The sequence below is a fragment of the Thermobia domestica genome, chromosome 2, assembly GCF_964235325.1.
Source record: "Thermobia domestica chromosome 2, izTheDome1.hap1.1, whole genome shotgun sequence".
NCBI classification, from domain to species: Eukaryota; Metazoa; Arthropoda; class Insecta; order Zygentoma; family Lepismatidae; genus Thermobia; species Thermobia domestica.
Window position 1 is genome coordinate 22,426,307 of NC_137455.1, and position 23,162 is coordinate 22,449,468.

General features: G+C 35.1%; 1 protein-coding gene across 2 annotated transcripts in view; it reads right to left on the reverse strand.

Annotated features, from left to right (window-relative positions):
* Positions 1 to 23,162, reverse strand: part of LOC145671200 (putative phospholipid-transporting ATPase IIB) — a 252,247-nt gene that overhangs the window by 220,512 nt on the left and 8,573 nt on the right. For both annotated transcript variants that reach the window (XM_081740065.1, XM_081740057.1), the window contains exon 2: positions 9,713 to 9,903. In XM_081740065.1, coding sequence (XP_081596191.1) covers positions 9,713 to 9,903 — 191 coding nt within the window. The remainder of the gene's footprint in view (positions 1 to 9,712; positions 9,904 to 23,162) is intronic.

Here is a 23,162-nt window from a genome sequence, read left to right on the forward strand (position 1 = left end):
AAAAACCTGGTTTAAACCAAAAAACCGTTTTTTTTTTGTTTGTTTTTTTTAATAAAAACCATGGTTTTTGCCAACCCTGCTTAACCGTGACTCTCGCGAAACAGTATCAACGACTGTATACATCCACAATGTTACAGAAAATAAAACAATTATACAGAAGGTATGATAAAATACATTCACGATGGAAAAGTTAAGATCTATTAAGTAGAAAGTTATTCTTTTTGCACGTAAGTCTCTTCAGATCGCCCGCTCATATTACGTCTGTCTTGCTCAGAGTGATAATTTCGTCTCAGCTCATGTCTCTCCCGACAGTGTCAATTCTACCTCCGCTCATATCAAGTCCTCTCCGATAAACACCACCTTTAGGGCGACACTTATGTGTCGGGTGGGGAAGATTGCGTGCTACAGTGAAATTTAGAACTATGTTAGCGGTATTTCACTACCAGAAGGGCCACCCCTACCGAATTGGTCTAAATGGAGTAGCCAGACGAAGAGTGTTCTGGGAGAAGACAGCACCTCTCCAGTAACCAAGCTGGCAGAAATCACAGTGATCACACTTGGAAATTAGTTCCAGGCATAGTCAGAGCGACTTCAATGGCTGGGATACTGCCAGGTGGAAGGCAATGAGAACCCACCACTCTATTTTTCCCTAGTTTGTTGACAGCAGAAAGAGAACATATGTACAATGGTCTTTCGCAGGTCAAAATATAGTTCTGTAGGTAAAATATTCTTCCATTCGGAAGACAAAGAGGTTAGCGGAAGGCCATGGAGCATAGACGCTTCTCAGCTGCAGCAAGTGACCTGCCAATAATGTTAGCATAGCTATGATAATGACATATCAAGTCTCTCCCGCTCAGAGTGATAACTTTTCCTCCGCTCATATCACGTCTCTTCCACTCAAAGATAAATTTGCCTTCGCTCACATCAAGTTTCCCCTGTTAAGTGTATTATGAATTTTCTTGACTTCTTTTTCCTGTGACTAGCACATGCCTTGTTATTGCATTTTTAAATCTGCCGCACTCATGCGTATATAAATCAGACTTTGCAAATAATAATAATAATAATAATATATTAAATAAATAAATAAATAAAATAAAATAAAGTTAAGAATGTTCGCTATGCATGCAAAAGACAAGAAATACGTGTAGCTGCACTTGCTTGGTACGTGTGTACTTGAATCATAAATCATCAATGTTGCTGAGTAACGATGCCTGCCATTCAACCGAGTGGAAGTAGTTTGTACGGTTGTTGGTCCGTTCAAAAAAGGATCCAAAATAAAAGGACTAAATACAATATCGTTTTATACTATAAGTTTTAGTACTATACTATAAGTTTTTATACTATAAGTTTTTATACTATAAGAAAACGGCAACAGAGCTGCACTATCTCATTTCCAAGTGGGTAAATCCGACATATAACGATGGAAAAGCAAAAAACATGACTTTGAACCAAGTCAAAGCTTTTCGTGGCAAAGCACTTAAATATCCACCAATAGAAGAAAATGTGTTGAAGTTTTAAAAATACTCTTCAGGATAGTTGCGCCTTATACAGGTGAGAATACGGTAAATGATAGAAGCGTTAGAATCATTCAAGGGCTGATAAGTGCTACAATTATTATACACAGTGAAATCTTTTTAATTCCAAGTTTAAGAGACACGAAAATAAGCTGCAATTACTCAAAAGTCGAAATATCCCAACATATGCAGTTTGAAATACTTACAATCGAACTAGATGAATAAATAAATAAATAAAACTATACAGTAGATTCTACCTTTAATGCAGCATATTATTTAGGTAATACAATACCGCTAACAAAATGATATTTAGTTGTACATAAATTAAGTCACACGTAACATGGAAAGCACACATAAGTATAACTACCATATACACTGAATTAACATACAAAACCACCTAGCTACATGAGTAGAATCTTTATTGTCTGTTCTCACTTAAAGAAGTTCATGATCTTTGTTTGCTTTGATTTGACTTTTTTTCTCACGGGCAACAAAATCTTCAGCTTCATTTATTGCGTGAAATATTTCATTAGTAACACTTGGTTTGGCGTTCAATAAATCTTAAATTTTGAATCACTTCGGAAACTTCAGATGAGATTGGCGCCCGCACTTTCTTTGCTTCACAGTGGATCTCGTCTTCATCTTTCTTATAACCAGGCTCGTATTTAGGTACGTGCTATTCTGTGCTCAAGCAGAGGGCGGCTGAATTTGGGAGGCGGCAAAATTTTGGATTTTTTAAAATTGAAATGAAATCTTTTAAGTTTTACGTTCCAAGTTTATGCCGGCGAGGCTAAAGAAGACAATGATGATGAGGATGAATGAAATGGTGGAATGAAGAAAGTGGGAGGAAACGGGAGAACCCCGAGAAAACCCACATACACAGTGTTTGTCCACCACAAAGCTCACTTGGCGCGAGCTGGGATCGAACCAAGGACTCCATGCACCAGATGTGAACGCTCTACCCTGAGCCATCGCAGCTCTCAGGATATTTTTAAAGATTCATAATAAAGTAATATTTAAAACTAGCAACTCGCAGAGTTCCGCACAAGCGCGAGGAAATATGTTAATGTGTTTAATTCGCTCTAATTATAGTAGTTACTTATTAGCTAGCTTATCTGATTATTTTTAAACAGTCATCCTCTCCCACCCCACCCAAAAGGGGCGAGGATGAACTTGAACATAATGAAAACTGATACCGTTAAACTTAGCGACCTCGAAAACTATAAATTCAACACTAATATCTGTCGTTTTCGATTACTTTTAAAATCTCGTCTTCTCCTTGGGATTATATGTATTTAGAGCACATGGGCTCACAATATATAAATACGGGCCTGCTTATAACCACCAGATGGGCTTTGTTTTTGGGTCACTCTTCTCTACGGCTGCATCTGGATAAGTGAAAACCAGCTGAAACTTCATTATCTTATTTGCAATCTGTCCAATACTAACTCCTCTTGTATTGCATTTACTCGAACTATCCAAACATGATATTCAAAACTTTCATTTACCCAGAATTTCTACCATTGTTTTCAATACAGTTTCCGGGGAAATAAACCTTTGTTCGAACTATCGAATATTTCGAATTATCCAAGTTGGAGTTAACGAGAGTCCACTGTATATACTCTCATGAATAAACAATGAATAAACAACAGTTTCGAATGAGTCTAATTTATTGTAACGTTTTATGATACACACGATAATCATGTTTGGAACTAATATTTAATGGTATTACTTATTTTTACTAAACAAAATTGGAATGATTGCTGATGCATAACAAATATGAAGAGTTTTATCTTGTATCACAAAGTAGTTATATTTCAAACAGTTTCAATGTGCGCCGACACCTTTGTCGTGTTAGAATTTTGACCCGACCAAAAAGTGTATTGCAGTTCATTCAAACTTTCACTCACAGGAAGGACGATAAATTAAAATCTGTGACAAACTTATAAACTGTGCATCGTACTTTTTCCCAAGAAACCGAGTTTTACAGTTTTAAGAAGTAACTCTCTCGATGGTTCCACAGAAAGACAGGAACCCCCACTTATGTTTCCAGTTTAGCAACTTTTAGAAGTCATCAGCAAAGGTGTCAGCGCACACTGAAACTGATTAAATTGCAATCTTTCCAGTTTAGCAACTTTTAGAAGTCATCGATAAAGGCGTCGGCGCACGTTGAAACTATTTGATTATAATACATGACAAAGGTGTTAGCGCATCTTGAAACTGATTAAATTCAATGGCGAAGCAAGCATTTGCGCTCCCGCCTGCAAAATGAAGAGAAGGGACTAGTTGTAAAGCCGATGGTTATGACAATAATAATAATAATAAAACACGCACTTTCTACTTGCAAGCAAAATTTTTCACTACTGCATCCAGATTTAACTTGCATGCTCTTTTCACTTTGATGCTTATCATACTAGGACTTGATAAACGTTCCTGCATCATCGAACTGCGCACACGATTCTTAATTATTTTAATTTTGAAATGGACCGTTGTGCTGAAGCCACCGTCACAGGAAGAGTTAAAAACAATTTCAACGCTACAGAGACCTCAGGGATACTGGAAATAATTATACGATTTTTAATAAGGACCAATTCCGTCAAGTCTTTCACTGTTCCTACTTTTATATGCTCGACATCATTTCGAAGTACACTATGGGTCATGAGTAACTGATGAGGGAATACTGAAGAAAGTCTTTCTGCCATTAAATGGAGTTCCTTGCCACTACTGTCCATAAGAATACTAGGCTGCAAACACTCGAATTTTTCAGTGATGTTCATCATAGTTTCAAACCTGATCTGTAACTGACTTAATACAATATTCAACTAATCATAAAACACATTAATTTTGAAATATTGATCGGTATTACTTAGTCCTTCATTCTTATATAATTCGTCCAAAAAAAAAAAAAAAAAATCTTCATTTTATTTGGCGCTTATTTGTGAAACGACATCCGATTCCCCACATTTGTGCCATTTCTTCAGGTTCTACGGCTTATACACTCATGTCCAAAATGATTGTCGCATATCTATAACTGTCTTCTTGTAAGAATATAATTTGATAACGATGCTGCAGGGCACTTTTAATACTGATACCACGTGCATAATCGGGAAATGTATATTTGTGGTAAATTCCATAGAAAAAGAATTATAAATATGAAAATTAGAATGAGTAAAACAAAATATTGCTAAATGGACAAGAAAGTTTTATTTTCGTTTTATTGTTCTTATTTACTGCTCTTTTGACATGAAATTTGCCACATACATGTCTTTGCCGATTATACACATACTTTTAACATTATACGAAATACCGGGCGAATTTGTTATCAAATTATATTCCTACAACAACATATTTATAGACATGCGACAATAATTTTGGACATGAGTGTATATCTTCATTTGGTGATTGCATTGTTTTCAATACAATGTTGGTAATTTCTAGAACTTTATGTTGAACTACTACTTGAACTACAAACTTATAGGATTCCATTTGCTTTCTTACGGAAATTGTTTCGTCATGTTCACCTGATTTACTAGTATGTTACTTAAACCCTTCAAAACATTTCCATAACGAAAACGGACAGCTGATAAGGCATCCTAAACGGAACCCCATATATATATATATATATATATATATATATATATATATATATATATATATATTTCAATACTGGAACTGGAAAACACACAAAAGTTTTTCAAGCATATTATAGAAGGATGTTGTCTGTGGTATTTTAGCCGCGTTTCTTAAGACTAAATTCAAGTTGTGAGCAAGATAATGTATATAACTACCTGACGACTCGAGTCTCTTGTGCTCTTGCACTCCCGAATGCACTCCGCTCATCACTTTCGCCCCGTCGTAGCCTTGTTCACTGTAGTGTCTTATTGAAAGTCCCTTATTTCAATGAATTGTAAATTGGTAGTTACTAATTCTTGTCCACTTCCGCTCAATACTTTCAAAAATTCAAAAAAAAAAAAAAAAAAAAAAAAAAAAAAAATAATAATAATAATAATAATAATAATAATAATAATAATAATAATAATGTATGGGGAGCCCTATGCGGGTATCGTTTACATTCTTCTTTATTAGGACATGTCGAAACATGAAACTTAATTAATCGTTTTTTGAATTATCTTCAGTATTATCCAAAATGAAAGATAAGGAACAAGCGTCTTGTATTTCTGTAATTATTTGTTTTTCTATTTGCGTTGACAATATTTGAATAATTTCATTTATATTTTGGGACTTAGGTATGTATTTTTGCTCTGTCTTATCATTTATTGATCGAGACAAAATGGGGTCATATTTGCTCAAAAGCTCAATTACCAATGTGAGATTCGCCCAGTTTTTCTCTATATCCCCTGAGGTCTCTCACACTACTAGTATTTTTCCATCGTGTAATACAAGCTCGCATATAATATTGAGCTCCTTCGTGTTCTTTAATTTCTTTTCCTTAGTCTTTGTCAGTCACTTATTCCGTCAATCTATGCTCAATGAAAGTGAGTTGCTTTCCTGTAAGCAAAGAGCCAGCAGGGTTCATCATATACACAGTTCAGTTTTTCCGAATAACATAACCATTGACGTATTGCGTATTTTGAAAACAGTAATCGGAAGAGAGACACCTATTTTTTATCGTATCTAATGAAAAGACCGGATGGTTTGCAGGGGCCATAACTCAAAATGCTTTTTTTATTTATTTATTTAAAAGTTTTAGTTTCTGGGATTTCGAAATCAAAATTACCTCGATCAATTAGATATTTGTGAGAGAAATTTAATGCTTCAGCAGTATGGTCAACTAGATTGAGAAGTGGAGGCGAAGGAAGAACTAGGTTGATTTCAGTTTGTTATCCGAAGGGCAAGAACACTATGCTCACTTTCCAGGGTTCACATTCCATATTTTCAGACACCTCGAATTCACAAACATTTATGATGTTTCTGGTGAAACACGTTGTTCATTTTCATCGATCACTAAAAAAGTTCGGGAGGGTCTTCACAAAAACATTCCTTTGTTTGTCTGTCTGTTTGTTTGTTTTCTCTCTCTCTCTTTATCACTCTGCTAGGATACACATATTTACTGGACATAGTTACTAAGGATGGGTGCAGGGGAATGCACAGGGAAATATCACAGCCTCCGATTTAAAAAAAAATATAACACATCAAATATTACAATCAACACTAGAAATAATAATGCCGACCTACGTAACACGCATACAACCACCACTTTTTTTCTTGTATTTGCTTGATATTATTTCTACGCAGTGGTCGAAGTGAGACGGTATGCGGTGGTATGCCATACCACCTCTGGTTTTTCAGTGATGAAGACATACCCCGTCTCTGGTTTTTCAGTGATCAAGACATACCGTCACTGGAAAGTGGATGCTAATATACCTTTAATAAATCCATTTTTATACACAGTAATTGACGAAAAGCTTTGCACCTCAAAGATTTAATTTCTTATTAGAAATAATTTCTAAGTTGCCAACACCGAAACTTTTGTTATTTTCCCTATCTTTTGTTTTTAAAATCAGATGTCTACAAAGAAGTTCACCCTTTTCTCCTATACAAGAACTCGTATTTGTTGTGTTGCCTTTTGGGCCCAATCCAAACAAAAGGTAACGTATAGGGGCGATTCCTTTAAACTGAAATCGGGAAGGATTGTTGCGAGTTCGTCAGGACTAGAGCCGGCAAGAGGCAGTTTGTCGCCCCGTGCAATAGCATCGTTTGCCGCCCCCCTTTCTCCAGAAAGAACAAATCTAAAAGTCTACAATTTTAAATGTGCTACCCCCATCATGAACAACGAAGAGGAGGGTAAGCGCACTCGTACTCTGAAAGGTGTAAACACTACAAATACAATCTCGTTGGGTTTTTTCTTTAAATAATAATCTATTATATTAGTGAAAGATTAGTAAACACACCTGCAGAGGAAAGATGGTTATCCTTTTTATAAAATTCAATATCGAGCTTCAATCGACCTATTAATGTAGTATTCAAATAGAAGGTCAGCTTGGTAAATTTAACTATCATCACCATGAAGTCTGTTTCCTACAAGAAATATTTATTTTAACTAATATAGTTATGACCGATTTTGCTGCCCCGTACAAATGCACGTGTTGCACACGTGGTATAGCTAGTCCTGGTGGGATTTCTTCTGTGCCTACTATGATAAAGAAATACGTAACTGAGTCCGGTATTTGCGAGAAAAAATATGTATATTTATATTTATATTTATTTATTTGTCACCTATAACAGGACTGCTGTCCCAATTACAATAGGCTTACATGAATTAAATTATATTCAAATACTTATATACATGTACAATAATAAGAATAAAAATAAAAATAAAAATAAAATAAAACTAAAAGAGAGGAAAAATAGAAAGAAAAACGAGTAAATAAAATAAAATAAAATAAAGAAAGATATACGTTTGATTGGCATTGGTGTAAAGAAAAACAAAAACAATGTTACATCTATAACGTAATAGAAAAAAAGAACTATGTATACAATGTTCGAATAATCATCTGACGCATTGCTTGTCTGATATTTGTTTCAACAATTGCAAATATAAAGGATATAATAGAGAAAATTATACAATATATACAATATTTTAATAATCATCTGACACACCTCTTATCTAATGTTTGTTTTAATAATTTCAAATATAAAGTGTATGTCAAAGAAAGATCAATCTCTGGACTTTCCTTAGATACATTATTATAATTTCGACAAATTCTAATTAGGGGAGAATTCATATGCATAGAAGTTCTAGATTTTACAGTATGTAGTTCATTTAATCAAAAAAATCTGTTGTTTTCATTTTCACAAAGAATTTTTGCGTCTTTCAAATAACTGGATAACACTGTGAATACGTGTGCAGTCATTATCTGTGTGCATGAGTGTATCAATAACATTTAGATCTTCGTGGTGTTTGCTTTTAATTCGATCTGACATTGTTAGTTAATGGAAGTTAAATGTTTTCAATATGGAGAAGATTTTAGTTCCTTACACCCATTCCCAATAAATTCATTTATCAGCAAGTTAATCCTCATGACACAAATTTTGCTGAATTTCCTTAATCCTCATGACACAAATTTTGCTGAATTTCCTTATTATCTTACTAAAGCACAATGTGTGGCCAAATTTAAAGAACATACATGGCTGAAATAAAATCTGAAAATGTGAGCATGAGCGGAATTAGGGATTGTCTGCTATGGAGGGGAGCGAACTTTCCGGGGGGTCTGGAATATCCTCAGTTGAGGGGGGGGGGGTCCGGGAGTTGTTCCACAAAAGATTGTTTAAAAATTGTTAATACAAAAATTCGGATTTTCAGCATTTTCATGTATAATTCTCTATAATACAACATAAGGGAATATTTTTTTATTTTTCTCAGAAAATTGGGGTCGGGGAACAAAGTCCTTCCATGTTCACTTTCGCCGTAACTACGGAAAAGCTTTTTCATGGTTTTAAGTCATTATATAAATAGAAATGCAATCTTTTAGGCAACATACCCTCACTTCCCCCCCCCCTTTTTTTATATACTGTATATAAGTAAAGGTAAAGGACTCACTTTAAATTTGTTAGCTCATAAGCATATTCTCATACATAAAACACTTAAGATTTATTTCGTTTTCTCTACACGAAGCTACAATAATTTTTATTGATGTCGAGATGGTCCCAGGTAGTGTCAAGGTAGCTCCTCAGACCCACTGCCTTATTTTCTAAACTACTTATAAATTATTTTTTTATATCACTATGGCAAATTGTCTTTAAGTAACCATAACTAATAACAAAAAGAAAAGTATCTGATAACATTTTGATGGAATTTCTTGAAGCTAAAACTACCTTGTGGGTTCGAGGATCTCCCCCTTCTCCCTTTGGGATTCCTAGGGCTAGAGTTTAACGTCCCTTTTCAGCACTGAGGTTGAATAGGACAGGACCTACTGATCAAAGTGGGATCCGAACTACTGCTCGGATTTGTGCCCAATGTTAAGTACCCCACCGAAAACTGAACAAGAACGCACCATAAAGGGGTACTCTCCCCTGGTAAGTATTTAAAAGATGAATGGAAAAGAATTTGATATGAGAAACCACACGAAATCAATTTTAATAAATTAGAATGAGTTCTTAATATTTGGTTGAACCGTTCATCTGCTGAACTACTTACGTTACTAGTGTATAAATTTACTCAAAAGTAAAACACCTACCTGCACAGTAAAAAATTCAAACATCCGTCGCACTTCTTTGCATTCCTAGTGATTCCTACATCGACATAAACATCATGGTCTGATGGCTGTAGCAAATATTCTCGTTCGTCCATCTCAAAATCCCGTTCGTCAGAGCTAATCCGCAGTGGTACATCTTCCATGATTTCTTCTGAGTGACGTCTTAACGAACCCTAGTGAAAATATTAATTACATGCTTTTCGTTATGTAGTTGTACCCAATTCAAAAGACTGCTCTTAATAGTGAAAAATTATAAATTATACTACAAACTACTGCTAGGTATTCCCTTAATCATAACAGATCTCAGAGAAGTATTTTGTAAGAAATTGGTTTCAACCATGCTCAGCTGAAACCAAAGAAAATCGATACGGAAGTATCAGGTACTTAATAAATCACGGCACGTCTCAGAGAAGTAATTTGGCTTTATTGCTCAAATAACTGTTTGATACAAGCCACACTGTACAAACATTGTTTATATGTGTAACTGCTCCAAATTTATGCTTGATGTATTTTTTCGCTTCAACGCAAATTCTGCGTTAGTGTACTTTTGTGACGTTCTTTTTGATTCGTACAGTTCAGTCATGTGTGTTCCTTCCGTTGATTGTGCTGCCATCTGGTAATACTGAAAGAAACGAGTAGAAGAAAAGGAAGAGGAAAATTGAGAGAAATCGGTGTGAAAAAACTAAGAATTATTATCGATGTGTTGGTGCGTATGATGAATCAGCTGAATTTTCTTGAACGTAGTTGTATCTCGACACCAAAACCTATTCAAAATGTGAACTACGTAATATCTTTAAAAAGCTGAAGTTATACTTAATATTTTACTAGTTATTTACATAAGTAATAAATAATATATTGGTGAATTTTGCAAGTGCTTTATCAGCTATTACTAAAGTAAAACTATACCACAACGCACTTCGTGATAAGAAGTGGTGGAGAACGAGATAATTTTTGGTGAACAAAGTAATCGGCGAGTGAACTATTTTAAGTAAAGGTGTTTGATAGACAAATCTCCATAAAAGTCATTGAATTATTCGAATTTCTACGACCTGATTGTGGAATAACACTATTATTATGTTTCTTCGAACGAATCGCTTTATAAATCGTCAGGTGTGACGTAAAGAACAATTATTGTGAAAAGATTCATCAGATTTAGAAAATGAAAGGACTCACACCGTGATATCACGAACGTTCGCATGCTTCGACAGACTCCTAATGATCCTTATGTTAAGGTCAAGAATCGTAATATTGGTGAATTTTACAAAATTGAAAATGGTATTCTGTTAAATCGCAGTTATCATTTTCCTGACCAATGGAAAATTTGTATTCCTCCTTCACTTGTGAACGATGTAATTCAAAACTATCATGAACAAGGGCATTTTGGTTCTGAAAAGGTTTTAGGTTTTATAAGTGATTGTTGCTATTGGAAATCTATGCGTAGAAACATCGGCAATTATTTGCGTGACTGTGTTGTGTGTAAACGCACGAAAGTTGAAACTTCGCCACCAGCTAGACCTTTACAAACTGTAACCGTAAAGAACGTAAGAGACATGGTTTTGATTGATTTATTGGGCCCTTATCCAGCTTCCCATACTGGAAATAAATTTGCATTGTCGATTTTAGACGTATTTAGTAGATATTACACAATCTTCCAAATCAGAAATGCAACCACTAAGTGTGTTTTAAGATGCTTAGAATTTACTATTTTGTAACCATGGGAATTCCAAAATCCATATTGGTAGACAATGGTGGATGCTTTGTATCGGTAAAATTTAAGTCTAAAATGAAAGAATATGGTATTAAAATTCACTATGTGACTCCTTACCATCCGAAGAGTCCCATTGTAGAAAGAATCCATAGGGAGACAAATAGGTTGTTTAAACTGTTGTGTAATGAAGACCATACTTCTTGGGAGAGATACACACCTCAAATTGTCATTCTGTTGAATTACACTGTATGTAGTAGTTTGGGTGTCAGCCCTGCTAGTCTTCATTTAAATGTAAAACCAAATTATTCTGTATTGAAACATTTTGGTATTGTACCAAACGAAAGTTATGACGAAAATGAACCTGTAAATTGGGAAAATAAACTCATAATGGCTGACTATCGTAGAAATGAAAAAATTAGAAAAAGAAACGAGAAATATAATGCATCCCAGGAAAGGAAAGGAAATATAAAATAAAAGAAAATGATTTGGTATTTTTATTGCAATCACATTTCAGTTCAGCTGTAGACAAAAAGATTAGTAAGTTCTTCATGCTCTATAAAGGCCCTCTGTTTTGTAAAAGTAAGATTTCGGATAAAGTATTTGAACTTGTAGATCCTTTAACTGGAGAATCTTGTGGTGTACGTTCTATTGATCGTATGAGAGTGTGGAGACCCACTCAGAAAACTAGGAACATCTGGTTAGAATTAGCTAAGAAACATGTTCATGAAAAGGAATTCGATTCTGTAAAACAAAGCAGAAAAAAAGTTGATTCTTGCGAACCTGAAACTTTGGTAAATGTGAACTTCTCAAATGTAACCAAAGTTAGTTTGTCTGTTTTCAACACGAGTGAAAGTAATAGGGTCAATGTTCAGTTGTTGTTGGAAGAGTTGTTAAGATGTGACACGTATTTGCAGTATTTAAATGATAAGCTAGATTGTCGACGACGTATTGGCTTTAAATCATTTGTTAAACCCAAAATCAAATAGACATGATTGTACGTTAAGTATTAATGTGTATGAAAGTATTGTTCAATATTATTATTACATAAAAGAAATATGAGCTGAAAACTCTCGTTTACGTGAGTGGCCATATTGTCTCACTGATATTTTTGCGACAAGTTATTGCAACTGGTAGTAAGATCTTAAACCACCCTCAGTATGAGGTGAGTCGCCTAGCGTTTATGTAATGTAATTAATGTAAACGATGCCATACTCTAATTTTATTAGAGTGGAAGTAAGCTCGTGTGTGCCAGTGGAATTCTGTTACACGAGTATTGAATTATGAATGGCAACTCTCCCCCTCAGTTTGTTTTTAACCTTAGGGTCCATTTTCTGTGTTGTTTTTATACTCCTACCTCGCTAGAAGGTCTTGTTGTCATTCCAAAGGGGTGGGAAGAAACTTTGAATGTATGATGGGGAAGGGAGACTTATAAATTTAAGTGGATAGGCGCTGATTAGCGTAAAAGTGTGGCAGACTTACTTCTATCCGGCCTCACTCTTATCGTAACAGTACGAAAGAGTGGTAATAAACCTATTTCATATAGTTATTATATTTAAATAATGTGTAATCCTTGTATTTGTGTATAACAATTTTGTTTTATGTAACTCTGTTAGAATGATGTAAGAAGTTCAAGAATGTTTCGTCATCTATATGCAAGTTTAAGTATAATATGTGTAAAGTAAGTTTGTTTATTTCCTCTTGTGGAATATTGAAATGTATAGTTCTAATTAACGTATGTTTATCTATTTGTCTGATAAATCCAATAATTCGTAATGTCTATTTGTTTGTGTTCACATTTTCTAGTTTTTGCATTTATTGTTGGAAAATTATTATCATTATATTTTATTTCCGTAGATTGTGAATTTCGTAATAGTAAAATAGATAATTGATTCAATTTACAGAAACGTTCAAACGTATTCACGAAATTTAATGAAGGAAATTGAAAATTTTCCTGTGTAAAATAATAATAATAATAATAATAAATAAAAATTGTAATATTGTAAAATAAGTAATGTTAATACTTTATGCTTAAATAATGTCATATTTCTGTATAATGTTTGTGTTATTACTGACAGTAAGAGCGCATATAGCAATATTGTAAGTAAAATATTAAAAGTAATCATGAGATTCATTTGTATGTTAAAAAATAAGTCATGCACATGTAATTGTTTAATTTAGTTACAGTGAAAAAAAAGGAAGAATAAGGACTTTACATACAAAAGCCCCATAAATCTTTATGTATGTGTATAAATGCCCCACGAGTTCGTTATTTTTCTGCGCTAAAATGAAACATTTTCATCTGATGAAGTATCGCCCAGCGAAAGTTCTTATAGAGTTCCCAGTGAATTTGTAAAAATGAAATGAAATCTTTGAGTTTTACGTCCCACGATTATGCCGGTTAGGCTAAAGGAGACGGTGATGATGAGTAATGAATGAAATGGTGGAATGAAGAAAGTGGGAGGAAACGGGAGAACCCCGAGAAAACCCACGCACACGGTGTTTGTCCACCACAAAGTTCACTTGGCGGGGGCTGGGATCGAACCCGGGACCCCAAGCACCAGAGGTGAACGCTCTACCACTGAGCCACCGCGGCCCCCCAGTGAATTTGTGTGCTGATTGACATTGGAACAGTGTTTACTACTTAAGTGAAATCACAGTGCAGTGTTCTTGAACGTTTACCATTGTTCAATGGTGCACGTACATTCCTTTCGACCGCCAATGTAACTGCTCTAAATTTATGCTTGTTGTATTTTTTCGCTTCAATGCAAATTCTGCGTTAGTGTACTTTTGTGACTTTTTTTGGATTCGTACAGTTCGTCATGTGTGTTTCTTCCGTTGATTGTGCTGCCACCTGGTAATACTGAAAAGAGGAATAGAAGAAAAGGAAGAGGAAAATTGAAAGAAGTCGGTGTGAAAAAAACTAAGAATTATTGTCGATGTGTTGGTGCGTATGATGAATCAGCTGAATTTTCTTGAACGTAGTTACATTTCGACACCAAAACCTATTCAAAATGTGAACTACGTAATATCTTTAAAAAGCTGAAGTTATACTTAATATTTTACTAGTTATTTACATAAGTAATAAATAATATATTGGTGAATATTGCAAGTGCTTTATCAGCTATTACTAAAGTAAAACTATACACAACGCACTTCGCGATAAGAAGTGGTGGAGAACGAGATAATTTTTGGTGAACAAAGTAATCGCCGGGTGAACTATTTTAAGTAAAGGTGTTCGATAGACAAATCTCCATAAAAGTCACTGAATTATTCGAATTTCTACGATCTGATTGTGGAATAACACTATTATTATGTTTCTTCGAACGAATCGCTTTATAAATCGTCAGGTGTGACGTAAAGAACAATTATTGTGAGAAGATTCATCGGATTTAGAAAATGAAAGGACTCACACCGTGTGATCACGAACGTTCGCGTGCTTCGACGGACTAAGACTTTGTTCTTGCAAGAAACTTCGAAGTATTTCTACGAACCGACTATAATATTGGGGCAAAGTAATTTTGTCAATTTATATTGTGTTACAGCTACGTTTAACTATTATTAATAAATGGCACTGAAAGCATTTATGTTTGTTTGTTCCTTTTCCAGGAAGCATAACGTAAGGTAAAACGAAACTGTGATATTTCATGCAACTGATTTGTGAAAGTGGGTGATGCTCTCACCTATTTTCTTTATTACATCTTAGGTCTTCTCACAGGTGAAACCGTTCGAATCTGGACCGTTACAGTAAAGTATATTGCGTTTTCCTGGATCGTTGGACGATTGACGGAGGGACGAACCTTCTGAACCTACTAGTGATACAGTGCAAAGCTGTATTACTTGGAGGTAAAGAATTGTGCGTACTCTGCGGGAACCGTCTAATGATGAGATATGCCGGGACGCGCGAAGCTGTGCTGTAATACATGATTGCTCTGTATTCTTCCTTCCTAACTGAGGAAATATTTGTGTTGAGTTGAAGATTACACACACACACAAATCATTCTCATTCTTTCAGAATTCAGGAATACTTCAGTTGATTGATTGATTTGAATTTTAGCGTTCGTTTTTTCAGCACCGAGGTTATGTGAGATGTAGATCTACAGATTAGTGTGGGATCCGAACCACATGAGCCCCACCGAGAATTCAACCCGGGCCTCCCGCGCCAAAGGCGTGTATGATACGAGGTGCATGGCAAAATATACGGGCTCATAATTTTTTACATGGGGTTAGCAACACTGATGAAGTTGAGCATGCGCAGAAGCATGCCCTAGTATTCTATGCTGGCATCAGAGAGAGAATTGTCCGAGTGGAGTTGTAAATACGTGCGAGTAGCAGTAAGGTGAAATGGCTGGCATAATACAAAACCCTGCCAAATGTGAAGTGAGATCTGTCATACGACTTCTGAACGCCTAAAAACAGAATCCAGCTGACATCCATCGGGAATTGTGTGCCATTTATGGACCGACAGTAATGAGCGAAGGGAAGGTCAGGCAACGGTGCAGAGTGTTTCGAGAAGGGTGTTCAAATGTTCATGACGATCGGCGTAGCGGAAGGCCTAATGTTCAGACAGACGATCTGGTGGAACGTGTTAACAAGAAAGTGCGATCCACTCGCCGGTTCACAATAACTGAACTCTCCAAAGAGTTTCCAGAAGTGTCTGTGAAAATAGCGCATCGAATTGTGACTGGCATGCTGGGTTACCTCAAACTATGTACGAGATGAGTGCCAAAAATGCTTACAAACGCTCATAAGGGCAAAGAATGACGGCTGTACATGACTTTTCGACCCGTTGGGGATAGGATGAGCATGATTTTTTTTTCTTCACCTAGTGACGGGAGATGAAACCTAATATCGTACGCCACTGGAGAGGCGAAGCAGCAGTAAATGCGCTAGCGTCACTGTGGTTCTCCTAAAGCGAAGAAATTCAAGGAAACGTCATCAGTTCAAAAAATCATGAAAACCATGTTTTGGGACCAAAAGGGTGTGATTCTTATTCTTGGAACAAGAACGAATAATTACAGCATATGTGTATTGCCAACCACTTAATAATTTGCGATATGACACCCAAAATCGACGCACAAGCACGTTAAGCTCTGGAATTATTCTGATCCATGACGACATCCGCCCACACACAGTTGCTCGTACTGTTGAGACAATTCGAAGATTTGATGGAAAATACTCAGCGATCCCCTTACAGCCACGAATTTGCCTTTACCTGAAAAAGTGGCTTGCAATGACAGTGAAGTGCTGAAGACATCAATTCTGGATTGACTGCACTCACAAGCGGCAGATCTTTACACAGACAGTATACAGAAGCTTGCGCCATACTACGAGAACTGTCTGGAGATTCATGTTAACTACGTAGAAAAATAGCCGAGGTATGTACTTGTATATCAATCACAATAAATTTCTTTTTCTATCGTTTTCTTGTTGTTTTTTTTAATATCGTTTTTATTATTATTTTATACATGTGCCTCCTACCACGAGGGAGCTCAGAAATACTTTAGTATTTCATGTATTATATATTTGTGAATCTCTACCTATTTCGTAAATCATAAAAGGGAATGGTTTGGGTACAAAACTTCGCGGACCAAAATCCCGCCGGGCCGAAACCTCGCGGGACAAAATATCGCCGCACCCAAAATCTCGCCTGATCAAAATCTCGTTGTAATGATCTCGCGACACAGAATCTCGCCTGGTCTAAATTAAGCGAGACGTAGTGTCGCCTGGGAAGAAATGTCATCAGGATAAAACCTCTTCACGACGATTTCTTCAATGTAGAATGTTCTATATATTACTATATGTATATATTTAGTAATAACACATAATTACATTAAAATAATGACAAGAAAAATTCTAATTCGTGCTTTGGAAATCTATATATATAAAAATTAAATGACTATGTTTGTTACATTAATCCTCTTGAGCCATCCTACCGATCTCAATCAAATTTTCAACATAGATGAGGTTCGAGCCTAGGATGTCTTTTATAATTTCACTTTGTCGGCACAACAAAAGGAAGAGGGAGTGGTATATATGTATATATATATATATATATCCAGAGCCGTAGCTAGAGATTTCGGCACCCGGAGCGAAGTAGAATTTGTTGCCCCTACTCTCATCACACCGAGCTCTTCCTTCCCTTTATTTCTTTTTACTTATAAGAAAAACAGCAGATATTGTTATAATACACTGAATTTTTATTAAGCTGCAGGCGAGATTTTGGCCCACGAGGTTTTGGCGGAGAGGTTTTGGCCACGCGATGTTTTGGGTGGCGAGGTTTTGGCCCAGCGAGATTTTGAGCGGCGAGGTTTTGGCCCAGCGAGATTTTGTCCCGCGAGGTTTTGGCCACGCGAGATTTTGGGCGGCGATGTTTCGGCCGCGAGATTTTGTCCGTATCCCCCAGGGAATGCCTGACAGTATATAAATATACGAGAAAAAATTCTAAAATGTCATATTTGCAAATTATCTACGATTACCACTATTCTCTGAACTTCTTCATAGAATTCTCGCTATTCTGAACGGCTGAAGCACACGCTTCAATCACTTTTAGTTCATAATCCTGGCAGAGTTTGATATATAGTCCGTTTCCACCGCTGATTACAAAGGAAACAGGTCGTTAGAAGGGGTTAGTATTTTATTTTTATTATTAATTAGTTAGTTATTATCAATATCATTGGTAAAGATACAAAACAAGTGCAGTAGTAATGTGAATTTGAGTAAGGACTAGTTTCGGATATATATATGTACAAAATATGCATGCGTGTATTTAGGATTTGAATGAAGGAGGGTTAAACATGTCCATGTCCTATTTTGGCCGTTGTAAAGTACGATGAGATGACACAAGAGCTAATTTATCCAGTGGAAATTTTGACCTCAAGAGAACTATGGCTTCCCTTGGACCCCTACGTCTTCAGTGTGTGTGTGATTATATTGGCTATTTTTCAGTCAAGAAAAGCGAATTCCCATTATTCAAATTCAGATTCTATTTTTTAAAAATATATTTTATTATCACACAATTCTAAAAACTATAAGTTCTTTTCATAAACTTTTCATCAAATAGGAAGAGGTAAAGAGACTAAAAGGAACAGAAAAGTCGCTGTGAAGCGTCTAGATGGGCACCATTTCGAGTACATGATGCCCACATAGACTTTTACAGTTGCCCTTCTTGTCTGATGAAGCATTTAGCGAAGGTACTTACAATGTAAATAACTAGGAAATAAAAAACTTACCAAAGAAAGCATCTTGTCAAAATTGTCCTTTGTACTTACCACACTGATGAACCTTCTTCGATAGCTCAGAATTACTGAAAAATCTTTCTCCAATCATAATATATATCAGGTGTTTTTAAAATGGCGTTACGAACTCCTTTGTTTTACAAGTCAAAACAAAGCAAAATATAATTTTATACCTTTCGGATCCTCGTCTGGAATCGCGAATTGCACTAGGTGGCAACGTAGCAATAAAAACAACCATAGGGCAGAACTACCAATCTATCAAATAGTTAGAATCGACTATTACCAGATGACAGTTAAAGTCGATATACCTTGTCACTAGCACCACGTGTTAGTGTAATAATCGATGTAATTGCTTGATGAATTCGTAGAGCAATGCTAATGGTTGTAAGTTAAATCTGCGACATTGCCACATAGTGAAACTTTCGATTGATTCCCCATAACGGCTAAAGGTGGCTCCGAAGCGTACATCATTATATAGCATTTTCGCTTTATTTTGACCTAAAGAATGGCGCTATGTTGTCCATAAGCGCCATGTTAGAACAACTGATATATACATATAATGATTTTTCTTTTTATACCTATTTGCAGGTTCAGAACTGTTCAAAGATAATATCAGGGGTGCCCATAGGCAGGTTTTACGGCATAGGTTGTACCCTTGATACGATTTTTAATTGAAAATGGTAAAATAAAATTGAAGATTTGTACATTTGGGAGACAGAATGATAAATTTGGGGGGAAGGGAAGAATGGTAGAAAGGTGGTTTGCATACAAGCCATTGGCGGGATGTGCAACCCTGGATAAGATCAACAACTTTTAAAAGACCGTAATTGCTATTTCTGGAAATTCCTGGTGCACAATATAGCTGTCTAATACATACACACTAGCAACTGCTTTTTTTCACTTTGGTGGCTGTGGACTTCGTTATTTATTATCGATGAGTGTTCACTTCTTCTTCTCATTATTCAAGAGTTCTGAACCTGCAAATAAGTACAAGATGGCTATATATTTTTATAATGTGAAAAGATTTTTCAATAAACCTAGACTTACCGAGGAAGGTGCCACTATCGAAACTGTGCAGAACAATTTTAGCAAGACGCATTCACTGATAAGTTTTTTCTAATTATTTCACAAAATGCGTCTCTTTCCATCTTTAAATCTGTGTTTATAATGTATTTCTTTCAGAAATGTATTATTTTCAATATCCTGCTAAGTAAACCCTTTTATTCTTACTTCCTCTTAAGAAAATCCTTTTATTCTTATTTCTTGCTAAGTAAATCCTTCTTTTCTTACTTCCTCCTAAGTAAATCCTTTTATTCTTATTCCCTGCTAAGTAATTTTTTTTTTATTTTTACTTCCTGCTAAGCAAATCCTTTTATTCTTTCTTCCTGCTAGGTAACTCCTTTTATTCTTACTTCCTACTAAGCAGATCGTTTTATTCTTACTTTCTGCTAAGTAAATCTTTTTATTTTTACTTCCTGCTAAGCAAATCCTTTTATTCTTACTTCCTGCTAAGTAAATCTTTTTATTATTACTTCTTGCTAAATAAATCCTTTTATTCTTACTTCCTGCTAAGTAAATCCTTTTATTCTTACTTCCTGCTAAGTAAATCTTTTATCATTACTTCCTACTAAGTAATTTCTTTTATTATCACTTCCTGCTAAGTAAATCCATCTATTCCTAATTCCTTCTAAGTAAATCCTTTAATTCTTACTTCCTGCTAAGTAGATCATTTTATTATTACTTCCTGCTAAGCAAATCCATCTATTCTTACTTCCTTCTAAGTAAATCCTTTTAAATACCTTGTTTGGTCTTAATAAAAATAGTATATGAAAAATGAAACAATTCCTGGTTCTCTGGTAGCAACACGGCCATACTGCAGGAAGCAGATACTTTTTTTAAATACTATTTCAGATTTTGAAGAACTCGTATCATCATACACATATATAGTTTCCTTCTTTTGAATGAGAAATAGTTAATACAACCACAAGAAATAGGAATGATTTTTTTTATTTTCAAATGCAATGAAGTGAAATCTTTAAGTTTTACATCCCACGGTTATGCCGGCTAAGCTACAGGAGACGGTGATGATGAGAAAAGAATAAAATGGTGGAATAAAGAAAGTGGGGGGAAACGGGAGAATTCGAGAAAACCCAGGCATACGATGTTTATTCACCAGAAACCTCACGTGACACGAGCTGGGATCGAACCAAGGACCTCATGCACCAGAGATGAACACTCTACCACTGAGGCACCGCAGCCCCTTTTATTTTCAAAATTACAACTTTGCTTTAGAGACTCAATATTAGAGTTACTTACTCATAGCTGTCGTCATTGATGTTGAAATCATGTTGCGTTTCTTTTTACGTTTTAAACTACAATTTACTGAGCGATACTGAGCAAAAGTATAGTTTACGTGACAAGCACTAGTACAAATGTTTTATTTTAATATACGAGATATAAAAAATTTTCTTGTTTATTGCTGTTTTATTTAAACATGAATTTAGTATCCTAACACAAACAACGTAAATTAGTTATCATAATATATGCATTACTTAAAAAATGTGAGTCTCTGTTTACATATTAAAATACTAGAATTATTTGTTTTTGTGGTCAAGAAAAGTTTGCGTGTTTGTGGACGTTTACATGTTTGTGTGCAATTCGTTTGACAACGATATCTCGGAAACCACAATACCTAGAAAGATGCCATTTTTACTGATCGATTGCAAATTTTGTGTACAGAGTTCAGTTCTAATTCAATATTTAAAAAATAACCGTTATTTCTTTATTACATTGTTTAGCGGTACAATGGAAGTATTGAAATTATAAAAAAGGAAATCATCATATCCTACGAGCTACACATTCCAACACCACAAATTTGTATACGAGGTTAGTATATCTCTTCGGCGTTTGTTTCATGGCCAAATGATAATGAAAAATGAAGGATAACCATTTCTCCAGTCTAAGATGAATCTTTATCGTTTAAAGTGTTTGACCAACGAACACCATATATCACTGAATTTATAATAACTGTGCGTGTAATGTATTTGCTTATCACATACTGGATGCAAGAAGAAAGAAAACACTGATTATACATGAATTAGAAATTCCAACCGGAAGTAGGTTCAAATCTTGCAAACGGCGACATATTGAAAAAAAAAAAAAACGAAAAAATCTCCCCTTTATGATACCCCTTGCCGATTTTTATCAAAACGTCCTGCACTTGTGTCTGTAAAAGGATATGTACAGATGTTGTGAGGAATGACAAGGATATTCATGCTCATACGTGAATGATGCGCTGTGTAAAAAGCGCAGGTTCAGCTAGTTATTAATTACAAAATCACCTTCTCATTTCTACAGCTAATAAGCTATTTGAAATAATTACTCATTATAATTAAAAAGTTATCACTAGCTTCTAGACTAAATTCAAAATATTTTATACACATTCTATAAATTAATTTACACACACACACACACACAAAATTAAGTTATATGTATTTTTACGTACAACTAATAATTTAGAAGTTCCAAGCTCAACTTTTCTGTTCTATTACTATGAAATTCACCAGCAAAACTTCTGATATTTGTAAAAACCGTTGTATTTGCTCCTCTATTCTCATGCATTTCATAATCAGAGAACGGGGCCGAAACGGCTCAGTTGTAGAATGCCCATCTGATGCGTGACGTCCCTAGTTATATCTCAGCTCTCACTAAGCGGGGTTTCCGGTGAGCAAATAACGTGTGCGTAGGTTCTCCCTTTCCTACTACTTTCTTTATTCAATCATTTCGTTGATTATCATCATTACCGTCTCCTTAGTCTTGGCGAATAAACCTGGAGCCTGACATACTAAAAAAATATAATAAAAATACCATTTTCTTTTGCTTGTTTTTCATAAGTGAAAGGAGATAATGAAATGCAACTTACCACAATCATAGATAATGTTATTCTACAACAAAAAATATGTACCTGGAGAATTTTCAGTGTTGCCAGAATAACATTTCCTTTAAAATCTAAGTTAAGGCAGCGACTAGAGGAATGAACTCAATTGTATTTGATTATGTATCATGTTGTCTTGGAATTCTGTGAACTATTTTTTAATTAATAGTTGTATTTAGTTTGTAATAAACAAAATAGTTTTAAGATACAGTTATTAGAGTTAAATAATAATGTTATTTAAAAAGTAGTTCAGAGGATTCCAAAACAACATGATACGTAATCAAATGCAGTTGAGTTCGTTCCTCTAGTCGCTGTCTTAACTTAGATATTGGGGGAACTGTTATTCTGGCAACACTGTAATTTCTATGGATGAGAACACTGAAAATTCTTCAGGTTTCTTTTCTGTTCTAGAATAACATTATCTATAATTGTGGTAAGTTGCATTTCAATATCTGCTTTTACTCATGAAATACAAGCAAAAGAAAAATGGTAAATTTTGTATTATATTTAGTGTTAGGCTCAATAAAAGTAATTTAAAAACAGAAAAGGTGAGCT